General features: G+C 38.0%; 1 protein-coding gene across 8 annotated transcripts; it reads left to right on the top strand.

Annotated features, from left to right (window-relative positions):
- Positions 1 to 68: 68 nt before the first annotated feature.
- Positions 69 to 17473, top strand: LOC121713563. Of its 8 annotated transcripts, none has more exons than XM_042098266.1 (5): positions 2311 to 2601; positions 5413 to 5524; positions 12351 to 12406; positions 15273 to 15370; positions 15476 to 17473. In XM_042098266.1, the coding sequence occupies exons 1-5, from the start codon at positions 2558 to 2560 to the stop codon at positions 16048 to 16050; spliced, it is 885 nt and encodes a 294-aa protein (XP_041954200.1). In that variant the 5' UTR covers positions 2311 to 2557; the 3' UTR covers positions 16051 to 17473. The 8 variants fall into 8 exon arrangements, 5 of the variants coding, with proteins under 5 accessions (XP_041954199.1, XP_041954205.1, XP_041954200.1 ...); XM_042098267.1 differs by lacking the exon at positions 2311 to 2601 and adding an exon at positions 2988 to 3033; XM_042098265.1 differs by lacking the exons at positions 2311 to 2601; positions 5413 to 5524; positions 12351 to 12406 and adding exons at positions 69 to 473; positions 14478 to 14571.
- Positions 17474 to 19114: the final 1641 nt, after the last annotated feature.

The raw sequence follows: 19114 nt of genomic DNA, 5'->3' as shown, positions 1-19114 counted from the left end.
CCGCCACCAACTGTACAGGAGTGTGTAAAGGAACTTGGTAGTAGATAACGTTAGCTACTTAATCAAAAGAAAGGGAAATAATAATAAAAAAAACAATAAATAAATAAATAAAATAAAAAAAGAATAATGCAATTCAATTATTCTAATCAATCCAGTATAGACCGATTTACAGTTAGTAAACAATGGAGCTGCGTGCAACCTGGCAACAGAAGTTAGTGCTGTTTACCTCGCAACCGCTTGCAACGGACATCAACAACAATCAGCCGATTGCCAAAACATGTCGGGTTGCTGTGTTTTTGCCTGCCAGAACAGGTATTCCTATGGCCTGGGATTAAAATTTTACCGCATACCCAGAGGGAAAGGGGCATTTAATATAAACAGAAGAAAACTGTGGCTTCAGGCAATAAAAAGGGTGAACTGGATGGAGGAAACCATTAACAACGCACGGGTGTGCAGTGCCAATTTTATTTCAGGTAAGTTTTGGAGAACAAAAATAACAATTATCTTGAAATATAATCTAATGTCAACTTCTCAATAATGCCCATACAAAAATGTGATATATGGCAATATATGTAAATCACATATATTATGTATATGTCAATGTATGCCTCACACATATAAGTCATACATGTCAAATATATTTAAAAATATAGCAAAATTGGCCGTTTTTATATATGTCACATATATTTTCCCAGATATACAAATATATTACAAATATATGTCAGTTCATATATGTTAATATATGATAAGTTATGTATTTGTACGCATACTAGGGATACCAATATATTGCAAATATATGTCTATGGACATATATTTGCACTCATATTAGGTAAATATATTGCAAAATATATGTAATGTTCTGCTATGTCACATATATGTAATGTTCTGCTATGTCACATTCATATTTATATGTCACAATATATGTATATTTCAGAAATATAACATTGTTGATGTTCCAAAGAAAACACACAAAATATTTGTTTAACCTTTTATTAAAGTTTATTTTTTCCACACAGTGAGTAAACTCTCCAGGTAGAAACTTTTTTTCTCTGTATGAAAGTGGCACACATTGATTTGGCAGAATGCACTCAGTGTTCTCAGGGCAGCAGTCCTCACAAATCACCACCTGCAAACAGGGAACAGAGAAGATTAATATGCTGTAAAACACACAGAACATGAAAAGACCATCACTGAAGCACTACTACCTTCACACGCATCTTTAATAAACACACGCCTTGGCACAAGTAAGCTTAAATAAGAGCTATGAGATGAAGAACATGTAGCCTAATGATCCATACATTGACAAGATTTGGGAAAGATTCTTGAAAGTTTGGAGTCTTTTAACTAATGCCCCCCATTCAAGCTTTACTCAAAAGACTTTCAAGAATATTCCCCAAATCTTGTCAAAGTCTTCTGTTGTAAGGATGGCTTAACACTACCCAGAGGAAAGAAAATGTTAAAATGAGAGCTCCTCTCTTTCTCAATTGTTTCTCCTAGACAATAATGAGAACACAGTGATATAAAAATGAGATAATTGCTTTTGTCTCCCGCTTCTCAGGTTTGTCTCTGGAGCAAAAGAGTTAAGTTATCTCAGTGTAGACTCCCTTTAATCTACAAATGAGATCTCATCAATATTTTAAATAATGCTCAGTGTTGTCTAATTTATACATCTCACATTTTACTCAGGCTGATCCATCAGAGAGCTCTCTCTGTAAACTCATGCAATTCTCATTTCAGATCTTTTTGGTAAATCTCAGATTAGGCTCCATCAGTTCTGTAAAAGAGATCTCTTCACAAGCTTGAACCGTTCTCATTCTAGTTTAGTCCTTTTTTGATTTACAAAAGAGATCTCAGCAAAGGCTTATACAATACTCAGACTTGCTCAATTTATGTATCTCATATTTTACTCAGGCTTATCCATCAGAGAGCTCTCTAAGTGAACTCATTTAATGCTCATCCAGACCTATTTGTTTTATAAATTAGTCTTCTAATTCGGGCCACTTCTAATAGAGATTGAATAATGACCTCGCGGGCCACAAATGAGCAGCCCGCGGGCCTGAGTTTGACATCCCTGCTCTAGCTGTTGTAGCTGTACAACAATTCTCAAATGATTTTCATTGGCTTATTTGTTTTAAGTTTACATTTGCAAACAGTAGGCCTAACCATGTGATGTGATCACCACACATGACGATGCTCTGACAGACCTCTGAAGTTCGCTTACAAAAAAAGCTACCATCTATGCCCATATAAGGAGATCACCTGTTAAATTCTCGCGCAGGCCAGGGAGACGACGAAATCGGAGAGGCAGACGTTTTCCTGAACGCACTTTTGTCTTCAACCTTCCGAGTAGATATTATAATCAATGGTACGTTAAGGCGGCACAATTTGATTTTTGCTACCCCAGAGCTAACTTGCGACTTGTTAGCAAGTTAGAGAAATCAAGTTAGACTCCAGAGGTCTATGATGGTCGGACGTGATAAACTCGCGCGCAGAAGACTCCAGAAAATGCAGTCTAGATTTGGCGCCCAGTGAAACCAAGTGAAACGGTGTGTGGGTAATGAAGGATTGTGCAGAACTTGCCACCACGAAAACTCAGAGAAGGTACACTAACATTTTGGTAATTTGCTAACGTTCTTGCATATTTTTAGACTCAATATATCATTGAACAACCTGACGAAGCAGCACATAAAGTTAGCTAGTTAGTTAATGTTAGCTACTTGTAAGTTACATCACTGGCTGTGCCGCTTGTATATAAAGCTAACGTTAGACAATTTAACGTTGCTAGCTTACTTTGCCTTATACAACTTTAGTCTGTATGTTTTGAATGGTGTTAAGCCATGCTGTAGCCAAAATGCACGGAATTTTAAAATGTCTTTTGGATGTCAGTCAAGATGACGAAGCTAACGTTATTGCCACTGGTTTAAACTGGTTCCAGCTCAATGCCACTGAAAAGAGGCCGGCAGCTTCTTAAAAAAATGGAAGACTACGCTAGACCATCAGATCAAATTGCTGAACAAACAGCGTACCAAAATGGTAAGTATATTTTTCCCCACAATATGTTCTCACTTTTGTTTAACCTGCTATAAATTACATATTGTAACAGGTAGTGTTAATTTTGTCACCTATTTTTAATTTAGTCCTAGTCTTAGTCTTGTGACGAAATGTCCTTTTTAGTCTTTGTCATATTTAGTCATTCAAATATAATTTTTGTTAGTCAAGTTTTAGTCGACTAAAAGTCTCGTCATTTTAGTCTAGTTTTAGTCAAAAGAAAACTAAAGGTATCTTAGTCTTAGTCAGTTTTAGTCAACACATTTTAGTCTTTTTTTATAACAAATTATTTCTGATTACCATTTGAGTCAAATAGTGTTTCACACATCTCAATTTTCCAACAATATTGTGTGTCCACAGGGCTACTCGTCTGTTATAATTACTCATTCTGATTTTTTGTCAGTCAGTATGTTTACATGCACGGGTAAGTCGAGCTACAGTTATAGCTCGGCTGGGATTTGACCATAGACGTAAAAGATTTGAATGGACCACTGTCATATTCGTAGACCAGTGTTTCTCAAAGTGTGGTCCGGGAATCACTGGTGGTCCGCAAGCTATCCCAAGTGGTCCGCGAGCAGACGTGGTAAAATATAATATAGATGAGTTGTTTGCAATATTGAACCAACTTGTATGTAAAAACAGTTCTGCAACACTGTCTATGTAAGATATGCCAGTTTAAATCATACAGTATGAATCCACACAATAAGCAAAGTGGTTCAGTGAGTAGGCCTATAGTGTAGACTAATTTTAGGCTACTGTTGAAGAAGGTATAATCTTTTTTTTTTTTAGCTAGGGTTAGTTAAGTGGTCCTGAAACTGAAAAAGTTTGAGAAACACTGTCGTAGACCAAAGTATTAATGTTTTACTCCGCCTCGCTAGATGGCGATATGCGCCCAAACACAACACATTCCCCAAACAGACTCTCCATCTTAGCCATAGCTAACTTGCTAGCGAACTTTCCATATTAGCTTACTTGCTAGCAAACTTTGCATCATCAGTCTAACTAGTTAAATAGTTGACATTACATGATGAACATTTTCGTATGGACATTCTGGGGGATGTTAATTTGTATGAGAGAAGCTTCAACTTCTGGGTATGTAGCATTGTGGCATACAGCTTAGGTAGTTAGCTTGCTAACTCTGGCAGAAATCTCCAGTGTTCTTGTTCCATGTAGTTTCGTGTTGCAGCCACAGGGTTGCAGCAACAGCACGTAGACTAGCCTACAGGAAAGCTGTTGCGTATGAACTCATTCGGAATATTTTGAAAACGTAACAGCTAGATATTCTGTCTTCTCATTTTGTAGACGAAAATGAAGAGAGATTTTATCTTAGTTTTTATTTCATGCAAAACATTTTAGTCTCGTCTTTTTTCGTCAACAATAATGTATCTTAAGATAGTCTTAGTCAGTGTTTCAGGACATTACTGCTGTCTCGTCATCGTCTCGTCTTAGTCATGAAAAAAAAGGTTGTTGACTAACATATTTCCTCTCGTCTCGTCTGACGAAATTAACACTAGTAACAGGAGTGAAAGGGCATTCTTGTAACCCAGGTAAACTAGGAAAGTAGCGTTGCTGCGGTCGAGGGATCGAGAGATAAGCAAGTCAGCATCTGCGGTCATGAATAACTTACCAGTCAACATTTCTTTTGCAATTAATAGAATCTGTAGCATGCAAATCAAACCAGCTATTAGCCTAACTGAAATAAAACCATGATATATCTAGGTATGGTGAAGGGTAGTGCTATGTGATGTGGGGCTATCTACTGTATCTATCTTTTAATTACAAAGGCCAAGGGAACTTTATCAGGATGCATAGTATCCTGAGTCCATTCAATAACTGGCCTTTAAAAATAAAAATCTGCCTGCCTCTATGGGATTTTAACATAGGGGGTTCCTTACTTATGCCTCCTGTATTTTAAGGAATAACATTTATTAATTTACGATACCTGGTTCATTCACAAAGAATATTGGTGTGTTTAAAGGTTGGATTTTTTCCTCATTTTTTAATTGAGGCATTAAGATAAATTTCCAACAGATTATTGTATTCCTCTTTTAGTCATTTCAGCCTGGTTGTCTTACCTTATGCACAGTTGATGGTTTTATAAATTCACCCCTACACCAATAAATAGTTCATGTAGACTGTCACACAATGGTAAGTTGAACATTGGCCACAGCTTGTAACAACTTCATTTTTTACCATTCTTTGCGTAGGGATGTGTACACAAGGTTGTGTAACCTTGTGTAAGGTTAACTTGGGAATTACAACAGAAAGGAACACGTTTCAGCTAATCAAAATCAATGACTGGAACTGTCAGTTTCAGAGCTATTATTACCACACTGATAGATTGATTTTGCTTTTTATTTGCAGCCTACGTTATGCACTGTGGAACGCTCTGCGGATGGACAGCTGTGGAATCCACAAAGGTCATAGAGGCTTTTGTTACGAGGGCTGGAGGTTCCAAAACATCCATGGAGCTGGGGTAATCTCTTATTATGACCGCCGCGCAGCGAAGCGGCGGTCATATAGGTTTAGTCAGATTTTTTTTTTTTTTTTTTTTTTTTTCTTTTTCGCATGCCCAAATTTCCGTCAATGAGTCCCGGGACACTGAAAGACCGGGGTACACGAAACTTGGTGGGCATGTAACCCCACATGGATAGCATGGAACCATCGTTTTTCGTTTTGATCTGTAGCCCCCCCGCTGGACTGGACCCCCCGAAAGGAGGGTAGGGCAGACACAGTTTTCTGTGAATATCTCGAAAACCGTAGGGTTTAGGAGGACCATTTTTTTTTTGTATGTTGATCTCAAGGGGCCATGTCAACCCATTCCATAACCACTCATTTCATGTATAGCGCCACCTAGTTAAACACAAAAAAGTAAAAATGAGGTGTTGTAATTGAAGGTATCTGTGACCTAACATAGTCAAAACTGCACGAAATTGGAAGTGTAGGATCATTATGACACCCTCTGTATGCACGCCAAGTTTCGTGGAATTCCGTTCATGGGGGGCCACACAATAAATTAATTTATGTTACTATACACCAACTGGCCTGTAGGTGGCCGGAGACAGTTTTCTGTGAATATCTCGAGAACCGTAGGGCCTAGGAGGTCCACCTTTTTTATGTATGTTGGTCTTAAGGGGGCATGTCAACCCATCCCATTACCACTTATTTCATGTATAGCGCCACCTAGTTAAAAATTAAAAAGCAAAAAATTTGGTGTTTTCATCTCAATATCTCTGGCTGACAAGGTCAAAACTGCACGAAATTAAAAGTGTAGGATCATTATGACACCCTCTGAATGCATGCCAAGTTTTGTGTACTTTCGTTCATGGGGGGCCTTACAATAAAATAATTTATGTGTACATTTAGTGACGTACACCAACAAGGATTCCCGGGACACTGAAAGACCGGGGTACACAAAACTTGGTGGGCATGTACCCCCACATGGATAGCATGGAACCGTCATTTTTCGTTTTCATCTGCAGCCCCCCCGCTGGACTGGACCCCCCGAAAGGAGGGTAGGGCAGACACAGTTCTCTGTGAATCTTTTATGGTATGTTGGTCTCAAGGGTCCACATCAACCTGGCTCATAATCACTCATTTGTGATTTGCCCCCCCCCCCCCCCCCGGTAAAAAATGAAAATCAGTAGGATTAAAAGAAAGCCAAAATAAATATTCATCATCATCATCATGGCTGCATTTTCAGTATTGGCGAGAAGTAGTCGTTTGTCCACTAGATGGCGCATCGTTGCAGTGAGACGTAATTTTGTTGGAAGTTAAAAGTGGGTTGGAAAAAACAATGGACTCTTCATACAAGGACTGTAATTTACCGCAGCGAACATCTAATAAGGATAGGACGATGTTCACATGAAGTGTAATTCCCATTTCTTCTTGAAGCCGAAATAAATCTGAGGATGTTTATCGGACATGCTTGGTTTTTACTGCAGGTACGTTAATCTTGTAATATCAATAAGGACCTAGGTAATGTTACCATTAGCGTTGGTTGAGTGATGGAGGCATTTGATTTATTGCATTTGTAGAAAACTATACATGCGGTTATACCAAGCAAATGTATAGCAGCACTGTTTGTATCTTTCGACTGTCATTTATTGCACGTGCTACAAAATCATTCTGTGCAATGGAAGATTTACCAACGTTACACCGGTCTGATACAGTTTTGCCTATACATGTGTGAGACTGAGACGCCTGTTTATTTTGTTTTAAGTGCGTGCAGGGTGTGAGAGGGGAATCGATGTGCTTTGATTACAGCTTGGTAGTTGTAGTCTGTGAAATTAAAAAGCACGTGTGTGTGAAGTATCCAAACAATGACACCCTCATTTCATTATGGCTGCTTTAGCAAAACACCTTAAGCTACTGTGTAGTGGGTCCCATTTAGAAGTGGCTACTTCATTCGCGCTTTCCTTGACTCATGGAGCTGCGTGAATGTTATTACAACTTTTCGCCACGATATGACAGTTTAAGTCCGCTTGATACTGTAAGGCGTAAGCCATTGGTTTCCAAAGGAGATTTTATTTGTGTCGCCAGCATAGCCTATTGACAATTTATGTTGTAAATAGGCCTACCTTATAATCCTACCTGTAGCTTAGGGAAGCTTTCTATTAGGATCTAGTTTGTTAGTTACCGTTTTGTCATAACTCCCTGATGCATTTTTGCATTTAGAATAGCCAGAGTGTGTATATCTCAATCGGAAAATTAAACAATATCGGGTGCCTATGGACTAGGCTGGGTGAACCCAGCCTGATCTGCCCGCTATTTATTTTTTGATTTCTTAAAAGATTGAGCTTGGTCTGATGAAAGCCAGACTAGCCATGGACCTCAGTTAAACAATGCAAGGGAACATGAATCAGCCTATATTTGCACTAACAATAACGGACAAAAGCTCTTCAACTTTGGCCCGTTAAAATGTGTATGAACAGTCTAGCGACGCATTTCATCAAGGCCCATTTGGACATGTCAGTTATTTGCACCACTGGTTAGATGTAAAACAGCATTTCGTTTCAGACTAGGCTACTGTTACTTAATTTGTGCATTAACAATAACGTTTCAGACTACTGTTACTTAATTTGTGCATTGACAATAAAGTATTACATGAACTAAAGATGACTAAAATCTTATGTAGAAGAAGAAACATTCACAAAAAATCCATCCATCCAAAAATGACCTTTGTTTTTGATAGCTGTTGAAAACGGCATGGAACTGACAGAGATGTTTTTGTTTAAAAATACATAAAAAATAAATAAATAAATAAATAAATAACATTATGCTGATACCTTTTGCTTTTCCCAAATACAATGTAGCCTACAGGTGTAAGTGACCTTTCATCAATCCAGTTGCAATGGATGAACTGTGATGAACTGCCCTACTTGAGATTGTTTAGAGATTTTAAAGGTTTTATAACAATTCTACATCTTCTTTGGCTATTCTACAATCTATTCACCTTTTCAGCACCAGTAGGGTACTTTCTGTGCAGCCGCACACACACACTCAGGCATGCCAAACAAGCATACACAAAAGTTTCAAGAGTGGGGGATGGAGTAAAATATGGAGACAAATTGAAGTGTGATTTATTTTCGCGGAACGGATGTACAGGACTGAGCGGCGGTCATATTTTGTACCGCTATGCGGTACATCTAGTTTTAAATTATTTCCAATTGTGGTGAGCATTATTGGTGGGCTTTTTATAAAGGGTAGGCCTCTATTGCACTAAAAGTATTCAACTTTTATACAGTTAACGTCAAACTGTGTAGCTACGAAAGTTACAAAATCACATTGTCATAGAAATGATAGAGGCGAAATTTTAAGATATTTTACAGATGGGCTGAACATACATCAAAAGTAAAAAAAAATGACATGGCCAAAATGATTAACTCATCAACAATATTTGTTGTATGGTGTATACTGTATTTTCTGTATTTTGTTTTTGTTCTTGACAATTGTCAGTGTCTCTTGAGTGATCAGAGCTAAATGTTTTGGGCTAATTTAGATGTAATATTGAGTCATTGTCTTTGATTTACCGGATTGACCCTAAAGCACTCCTACTTGTTTACAAATCACTTAAAGGACAAATCCGGTATGAATTGATCCATAGCTCTTGTTGGAAATCACTTTGTGCTGTTCATAGGAAAAAGAAAATATGGCACAGCCAATTCTGAGTTATGGACAGGGAAGTATAGCCCAGAGCCGTATAGAAGTACTTTTGGTATTCCTGACCTAATGCAGGGTAGCCGCGGGGTCTTAAAAGTCTTTAAACGGTCTTAAATGTCATGTTCCTTAATTAAGGTCTGAAAAAGTCTTAAATTCCGTTGCCGAAGTCTTAATTTTTTAAACGAAGGTCTTAAATTTTAATTATACTAGCCTGCAAGCAAGGAGAAATGGGGGAAAAAACAACAACAATGTGAAAATTCAACAGGGGGTTGCGTAACATCAGAGATCGTCTAATTTAGTGTTGCACGGTGCACCGATACTACAAAAGTGTCGCAATAGCTATTAGCAGTTGTCACAATACCTAATTTTATTAGTATCAATACTTTTAAAGGAGCATTCCGGTGTGATATTGACCTAAAGTGTGTTGAAACATGATACCGAGTGTGAACGTATGTTTCATAGGCCATCTCGGCTTGTCCCCTGCACTCCAAAATCTGGCGCTAGTTAGCCGATGCTACCAACAGCTTTTTCAATGGTGGTGCTTCGGCATCGGGCTAGCCATGCAAATAAATCACTGTTTTACACCCATTTACGAGGCTCAATGTATCTCCACACTTCATTGGTAGACTTCCGAGGGCCCTGACATTTAAAACGAGACATTGAGAACTTTGAAAAAGCACTGGTAGTTTACTTACAAGACGATTTATACAGACAGTATCTTCACGAAGTTTAGCGTTTGCAGCCATCTTGAATTTAGTCACGATAAGTCGAGCTACGAGTAAGAATGAACAGGTATGATAAGGGATCAGATTCCAAAAATAATTCCGTGGAAATGCATGGATTCCAGTTGCTGCTACTGGAAGAAACTGGAATCCATGCATTTCCACTGAATTATTTTTGGAATCTGATCCCTTATCATACCTGTGAATCATTAAAATACCATTTATTTGCATTGCTAGCCCGATGCCGAAGCACCACCATTGAAAAAGCATCGAGCATCGGCTAACTAGCGCCAGATTTTGGAGTGCAGGGGACAAGCTGAGATGGGCTATGAGACATACGTTTACACTCGGTATCATGTTTCAACACACTTTAGGTCAATATCACACCGGAATGCTCCTTTAAGAATGACCGTGTTCTTGTTCGTGTGCACAAGGCATGCTTCTAGTGCCTCCTCCCCAAGCCTGTGGCTATGCGTCTTTTCTCCTCACACACATATGCGCAGCTGTCGTGCCATAAACAGCGAGACATGGCTGCTAGTTTAGCTTAAGTGATTCTGTGGTAACACATAATAATCGGCTAATATCAAGTTGATTTGCTCACTTGCACCTCTCAACTTTGTGTTGCTAACCTACCTAGGCTATGAGATGTACTTAGGTCTACTATTGGGTTTAATGTCATTTAGAAATAGGCAGCACAAACTTTTACATCTGGAGAGAGCTCCTTGCTAACTAATTCTGCAAGCTCAGGTCATGTATGTCATTCGTCATTAGTGCTAAAATCATTATTGAACATGATCCCTTCTACGAACTTGATAGTTTTTTATTTACATTTATTTTATCTAATGACAGACAACAATTAATTGCATCCACATATCCTTATACATTATGTGCAACTATTATTCACTAGCCTAAAACCGTGAGACTGAAGGCTACAGTAATTACTCACGTATTTCTTAAAGTGACAAGCACTCAATTACACCTAGGCCTACACACCACATTAAAATTTGCCTAGGTGTAATAGTTTAAAAATAAATATTAAGTATTCAAATGACTAAATATGTTTAGCAATTAAGCAGATTAATAGTAATTATGCAGATTAAAAAATACTATACATTAACTGTACACTTTATATGAATTTGAAGGTATATGAAATAGAAACATATGAAATAAGCCATAATTTTCTGTGTGTGTGGAAAGAGTCAAGCAGAATCTAAGATGCCCGCTAGTGTGAATGATAACACTATATTCAATATTACTGATGATGTCAAGGTGGTCTGGGCCCCAAATCCAATAGATTTTTTAAGAATTATCGAAGAAGTATCGAAATCGCTATTCTTGATGTGGTATCGTCATCGAAACAATAATTTTGGTATCGTGACAACTACACTAGTCTAATTTCTTGGAATATGCGCAAACAATACTTTGGGTTTTCGCACCGGCAGCAATGAATCAACATAATCAGTCAAAAGGAGAGGACAGCACATAATGAGGAAGTGTTGTTTTAATTGTCATTATGGATTTGATCTGGTGTTTTACAACCGCATAATGGGTGTGATGTAGGTCTTAATTTTCATGTAAGTGGTCTTAAAAAGGTCTAGTCTTATTTGGGGTGGTCAAACCTGCGGAAACCCTGTAATGGAAAGAAGATACCGAAGGCTTTTTTGCCATATTGAGTCAGCTTTACTTTCTTGTCCATAGGTTATGACACATTTTATTGTTCTTTGTCCTTTGGACAGTGCCTGGTGAGCTCGAACAACAAGGCTTTGAATCAGTTTACACCAGATTTGCCCTTCAATGAGACTGTGTGACATGTTCCAGCAATACTCATCACTTAAACCTCACTGATCACAGGAGAAATGTTCCTGTTGAAACCCACTATCAGAACTAAACAAGGCAACGCTGCATTTAGTTGTTATGCGTCCTGACTATGGAGCCAGCTCCCAGATGACAAAAAAAAATTGCCCAAATTACTTTTTTGACATCAGGACTCTGAACTAAACTATTTTCAGATGCCCATTTTTTTTTTTTACACTGAATAGGCTTAGTCCAACCAAAACAAGGTTTTGCCTAGCGGTAAGCTGGATAGGGGTTAATCCTAGCCTGACAATACAGTTTACTCACTAGATGAGGTGAGGGAATTCAACAAACTTGTTTAAGCTTGACAAATATATCAATAAAATCTGTTTTTCAATTGGGCAACATATAGCAAATGTGAGTGGTAGCTATCACATCCCCCATTCTGTGTTTAAGTGATTAATAAGGTGTGTCTGATCTTTGTGCTGTATCAAAATTCCCACAGTTATGAAAGCAGACGGTCAAACAGATGTCTTACTTTGTATTTTTGAGTGGCTCACAAACTAACAATGTTCTATTTTCTGCTCTTCTCTCCCTCCTCCCTTTGGTTGGTTCCACCACCAGGATAAAAGACGCAGATTGACCAGCCCACGCTTTCATCCACCATTGTACACAGTATTGTACGCTTTGGCACAAGTTCATTTTGTTTATGTTATTGTTTATTAGTTCATTTCTCCATGTTGTATGATTTATAGATAGTCTTAAATTGTCATTGTGCAGTTGGTCCGTACAATGCAATTTGCTTGTGCAGCTTTTAAAAATAATACTCACATACACACTCACACACAAAAAATAAATAAATAAGAATACACATTATACAAAGAACATATCAAGGCATTAACATGCTTCCATTTCTTGAAGTCCATTTTAATGTGCGTCTGTGCAAGTTCCCATTGCTTAAAGTCCATTTTTAAAGTACAACTGTTTTGCTTTGTTTTATAAAATAAAAGTTTGAAATGCTATGGAGTGCCCTATTTTTTGACCCTCAAACTGATATCTCAATTGTAACTCCTACTTCTCAACAGTTTCTCATTGCAATGTCTCCTCATTTGCTCTATTATTTCTCCTAAGGAGAAACAAGTTGTAAATGAGACTACACTCAAACATATAAGAGATCTCCCGTATTTCTCCTGCTTCTCAAACTAATATCTCTTATGTGACTCCTACTTGTCTTATTGTTATGTGTCTCATCTTTTGCTTGTTTTATTTCTCCTAAGGCAAAATTAGGAGAAATAATTGTGACAAAAGTAATACTTAAATGATCCTTAAAAGAGAATCACCATTTTGTCTCTTTAGCAACAGAAGGGATACAAATGAGAAGCAAAAGTTTCCTCTGGGTACCCTTCACAAACTAAAGATCCATTTAAGCCTACTAACGTTCACGTTAGCCTGCATGGTTATTAGCAGCCACTTTAAATGTAGCCTAAGTTATTAATAGCTAGGTTAGCTAATTTACTTACACCTGATATTTCATTCAAACTAAAACTTATAATCATAACGACATCTCAGACAGGCTTGTTGTTGGATATGATGTTAACTATCATTCTAGATATTCCACATAATGGTAAAGTTAGTTAATGGAAAAGTTAACATTAATAGCTAACATCGCTAACGTTAGCAATATTAGCTCGCTAACGTTATCGATAGCTAATTGATAACATTAACGCTAATTCTAACATGATGGTTAGACTGTTAACAAACGGATTTGGTTAACATTACACACATTATAAAAACAATATTTTTTTAACTAATTCCCATTTACTAAAGGCCTTCTTACCTTGGATATGATGACAGCAGAGTTTGCACAGCTTACAAAGTCAGATGCATGACAGGACAGAAAAGTGACGGTTGAAGTCACCGTGGTTGGTGTTCAAAAGTCAATCAAGGGTGGGGGATGGGTATTGCTGTGTGCGCATGCGCATATCAAGATACTACAAGCATCCGTTATATTTAAAGTAGCTTTGGCCTCACACATTTTTGTATGCACATGGTGCAACGCAAACACTCCACACAAAACATTGACACATAAGGCAAAAGATGCCGAGCAGCATAGTCGACACCATACCTGTGACGCCAAGACATTAAAAAATATATTCACACTAAGTTCTCCATTTGGAAAATAAGTAGGCTAATGGAATCTAGTGTATGGATATGTATGCCACCATATATGGAGACTACAAATATGTCTGCCACATATTCACACATAAAGTTATCCATATATTTAGAAAATAAGTAGTGGAATCTAGTGTATGGATATGTATGCCACCATATATGGAGACTACATATAAGTCTGTCACATATTCACACATAAACTTCTCCATATATTTGCAAAACAAATAATTGGATATAGTATATGAAGATATATAGCATCTTAAATGGGAAATTAAAATATTTTGTATGCATGTATGGACATATAGCTTTGAATATATGTTTGACATTAATATTTGAATCGCATATGTCCATATAAGTAAAATTATAAGTCCCTGTTATTTGACATATATGTTCATATATTGCCATATATCACATTTCTGTATGGGTGGTCATGTTAACAGTCATGTGTTGCTTATGTTTTGTTTATTAGCTGCTAGCTAGATAGATGAAACAATGATGTTGCTTTTTCTCTGTGTGTAGCCTATTAAAGCTGCCCAGACAACTAGCTAACTCACTATCCTAAAATTGTCCTTATCACAGGAGAGGTGTCGATGGACATCGACAGTCCAGATTTTGTGCCCTCCGTGTTCGTCTACACAACAGAGGGGGAGAATCCTCAGTCTAAATTAGACAGGTCAACGTTAATGCTAGCTGCCAGCATAACGTTAGCTAGCTAACGCTAGCATTCTCATACCATAGGCTGTAGCCTACTAAAGGATGTGTACTCTCTCTTGCATTGTTGTGTTACAGACGAAGCTGTCACGTTTTCTTTGGCTATCACAGCCGTTTATTCTGATAAATAGCAGAATAGTGTTTCACAATCACGTTCTTTGCTATAAAAAGCTTCAGTTAGCTAAATGAAAACAAAAACGATTCAGTTCACTGTTCCCAAGTTATAACGTAAAAGTTAGGTTATCGAGCTAGGCTCCAACCAGATTAGCAAGATAGCACAACGTGGTGGACTTTTTCATTTAAGCTAAAACAAAACAAAAATGGTCTCTAATATAAAAATGAGAGACCTCCTGTGTGGATATACTGCTTGCATACCAACATATTATCACAATGAACACCTTTAGCTATAACAGTGTGGAGCTTATGTTATGACTTCCCACGAAACAGGCTACTGCAGACTGGTGATGGTGTGTAATAACTTGACCTAAAGTTTGCAAAATAGCACCAATAGATGGCGCTCGTGTTACAGAGAATGAACCTTTACCTTTTAATGGCAAGTGGAATTATTAACTCCACTACGTATGGGCAAACAGTAGTGTTACTTTGAATGAACAGCTACTATAAGTGAAACTTTGACAATGACTTCAATTTCTCTCACTGAAGGTTCAATCGTAAGAGGAGGAGGGATGAGATAGGCCTACCTAGTTCTACTATTCCAACAGACACCTCCATGTCAGAAGAACAGCTGCCAAGTGCTACTGGTAGGTATCACTACAGACACAACAAGCTAAAATATTACAGCTCCTCAACTGTTAATCTCTGAGTGACAAGTTGTTCTGATATTTGTTGTTGTTGTTGTGAAACAGAAGAAGAGGATGTGGTCCCCATTGCTGAGTACAATGCGCTGCGTGTGAGCCATGACCGGCTACAGGAGGAATGTGCCAGTCTCCATCGGGATGTTATAAGACTGACAGCTGAAAACGAGAAGCTCAAAGAAGATCTCAAAGTCTCACGGTTTTGCTATAGCACTATCAAAAGTGACATTGCTCAGTTTATATTTCTCACAGGTCTTCAGACCATAGTCTTTGATTGGCTCATACAAACGTTATCTGGCACTGTTGATGTGGTTTGTAACAAAATTAGTTTCCAAGATCATTTATTGGTAGTACTTATGAAATTAAAAATTGGCTTTAGCAATAAATACCTGGCTTATAAATTCAATGTCTCTAACAGCACTATATCCAAAATCTGTCGCACGTGGATACCAACCATGGCAATTGTACTGAAACCCCTCATAAAATGGCCAAGTAAGGGAGCGGTACTCAAGAGTCTACCAAAATCGTTCAAAAATTTCAAAAGATGTAGATGCATTATTGATTGCACTGAAATTTTCATTGACAGAACTACAAATTTAACAGCAACAAACATGGTCAAATTATAAACATAACAACACTTTAAAATATCTAATTGGAATTTCTCCTGCTGGGGCAATAACTTTTATTTCTGGGGGTTGGGGTGGTCGGGTCTCTGACAAACAAATAACCAAGGAGTCTGGCTTTTTGAGTCTTTTAGAGCAAAGCGATGACATTCTGGCTGACAGGGGATTCTTAATCAGAGATGATTTGGCAGCATTAGGCGTAACATTGCGAATACCCTCTTTCACAAAAGGTAAAAAACAACTTGGAGCCCATGAAGTAGATAGGTCCAGACAACTTTCACGGGTACGTATACATGTGGAGCGTGTGATTGGCCGTTGGAAAACATTTAAAATATTGCAGACCGTCATTCCCGTGTCACAGGTAGACATGCTAGATGATATTGTTGTAGTTTGTGCTGCCCTTACAAACCTCTACAACAGTGTTGTGCAGTAAAAACATGATTAAGGCTATGGTTTATGATTGGTTATGGTTAATTTTATTCATATACTAATACAGATACTAATTTATCAACAATAAATTTTAATTGCACAGTATTGATGATGTGTTTTTATTTAACATTTGACTACAATTTCACTTTAAAGATGATGGTGAGAAAATGTAATAATTTTTATGTTTACAATTTGTATTCTATGCAGACCCAGCCCTGGTCTCTTGTAAAAAGTCCTGATTTCTCAGGATGCGCTGGACAACAAGGTCTTGCTTTGTCCATACAACAAAATCACAGTGAGAAACATTGCATACATACATCTGAAATTGAACCTGATAGTAGTAGGGGTGTGTTTGTTTCAATGTTTGTGTTTGGTCTAGACAAAACTGTTTGTCTGCCACTTGTAGAACCACTTAGGCCATCTTTGTACTTATAGGGGCATTTGATTTTGAGTACTCCTTTGCCACAACAGGAACAATTTATGATTCCATCTGGGGATGAACCAAGATGTGGCTCTTGCGGGGGCACGACTAATCCAGAGCAGGTGTCACTAAAGTTTTGATGGCTTTTTGCAGCATACATGGCATAGCACTGTCTTGCAACAGCCTCCATGTTTCTTCCCCAACGCACAGATGGAACCTCAAGTGATGCATTGCTATAATGCATAATGTCCTTGAGGCATTCTTCGCTTAGTGTGTCAGAGGTACACACACGATAGAATTTTGTACTTGTGATGCGACCTGCTCTGTATGTGTACCACACTTTGGATTGTAACTGTTGATGAGTTATTAATTCTAACTTTTGATATTGGATGGGCTGCACATTTGATTGTAATTTTTTAAAAACCTCTTCACTTTTACTCTTAATTTCCTGTGGGCAACTCAATGTTGTGTCATATAGTGCTGTCAATCGATCTGGCAAACCCAATTCCTCCTCTGTGTCACTGCCAGATGATGCTGTGTCTGTCTCACTATTCTCCAGGCTTGTTAATACTGCAGCATGTGGAGCAATTCCACGGAGCTCCTCAATGTTGTCATCTGTTAGTACTAAAGAGTAGAACATAGCCATAGATTTATTTTATCAAGGGGCATGTTGCAAAGAATAACTATAGTACAATTGCTTTACCCTGTTGGTCACCCATTTGCCTGTCCTAGACACTCTCCACAGGAAGAGTTTTCCTGTGGACATGTGCCTGCAGAAGACACGAATAGGCGACTCTTAATAGTTGCCCCAGCCTTCTGTCTGCGGAGTTGACTGCCTGGTCTTTTGGGGTTTTGGAAGTTGATGTCTTTGAGTAAAGCTGGTTTCACTTCTTTCCCGCAGTCTCTCCAGAGACAAGGTCCAGATGTCACTGATGTTTCTGTCGTGCCCACTCTTGCAGCAATTTCAATTTTGAACATGACAGCAGTTGCCTGACTACAACAGGAACCTAGCCTGTGAAAGTTAATTAAATTATAAAGAAATGACGATGTAATGATCTGTGAAAACCTGTTTAACTAAGTTCGCTTGTTTAGCAACATCGCTATGGCAAAGCATTAGTGTTCAGCTAACTAACTTATTAAGTTATTTAGACGATCAACTTTCTATTTATTCACATTTCCAGTGGTTCTAATTCACTACATAATTGAGGGGTTGGTTTACTTTTTGTGCCGTTTTGTGTATGGTTTTCTTAGGCTACTTCCTTACCCAGCTATGCAGGTACAATTAGCTTTGCCTCTGACTTGGCAGGACTTCTGCCCGTACCACACAGAAGTCTGTTTCATCAAAATCGTTATACAAAATTTCCTGGACGTGTCCAGATAAAACATACTGATACGCCTCTAACGATTTATATGCTAGCAGTTTCTCTTTGGTATATACGCTCGGCGTTTCGATAACATAATTATATATATTGGGCCATTGAATATTAGGCCACCTGCTGGGGTCCTGTACCCAATTGTTAATCCTGTAAGGATCCGGAAGCACTTTACCATTTACCAAAGTCAACTTTGCAGTGTATCTTTGTCAGTCTAAAGCGGAGAGTTGTTGACAGTAATTCGCCATTTTTTGTTTTAGTTATTTACATTGTCGGAGTGTTCTGTTGCCAGGTTAAAACTTAAAACTTCTTCCAAATTTTGGCTTGGCGAAATAAAATAGCAAATTTGAAGAGTTGTTGAGGCCCCAGTTTTTCAGATAGAAGACTTTACAGAAGATTTTACAGTAAGCATCTCTGGCACCAGGTTAAACACTGTACAAAATTTGGTCTCTCTTAGATGATTAGTTTCACAAATATTAAATGATAATTCCGTTATTTAGCACTTTAAGTCCTTTTTATGGTTTGTTTTGGATGAACTAGAGTGGTGGACACAGAAATGTTGACAATGGGTCCGGTCTCGACTTTTTGACTTGTTTAGAATCGCCTTTGACTGCTTCAGAGTGGCTGGCTACAGGCATGCACAAACATGTCCTTAAAAAACCCTTAACGTTTGTTTCCAAAACTGTGCAACTCACCGAGTGGTTAGTGGTGTTCGTTGATAGATAGATAGATAGATAGATAGATAGATAGATAGATACTTTATTGATCCCCAGGGGAAATTCAAGGTCTCAGCAGCAGCATACATACAACACAAACACATTCTTTAACAGCAGAAAGAGTAATT

This window comes from Alosa sapidissima, chromosome 7, assembly GCF_018492685.1.
Source record: "Alosa sapidissima isolate fAloSap1 chromosome 7, fAloSap1.pri, whole genome shotgun sequence".
NCBI lineage: Eukaryota > Metazoa > Chordata > Actinopteri > Clupeiformes > Clupeidae > Alosa > Alosa sapidissima.
This window is presented reverse-complemented; position numbering and strand designations above follow the sequence as displayed.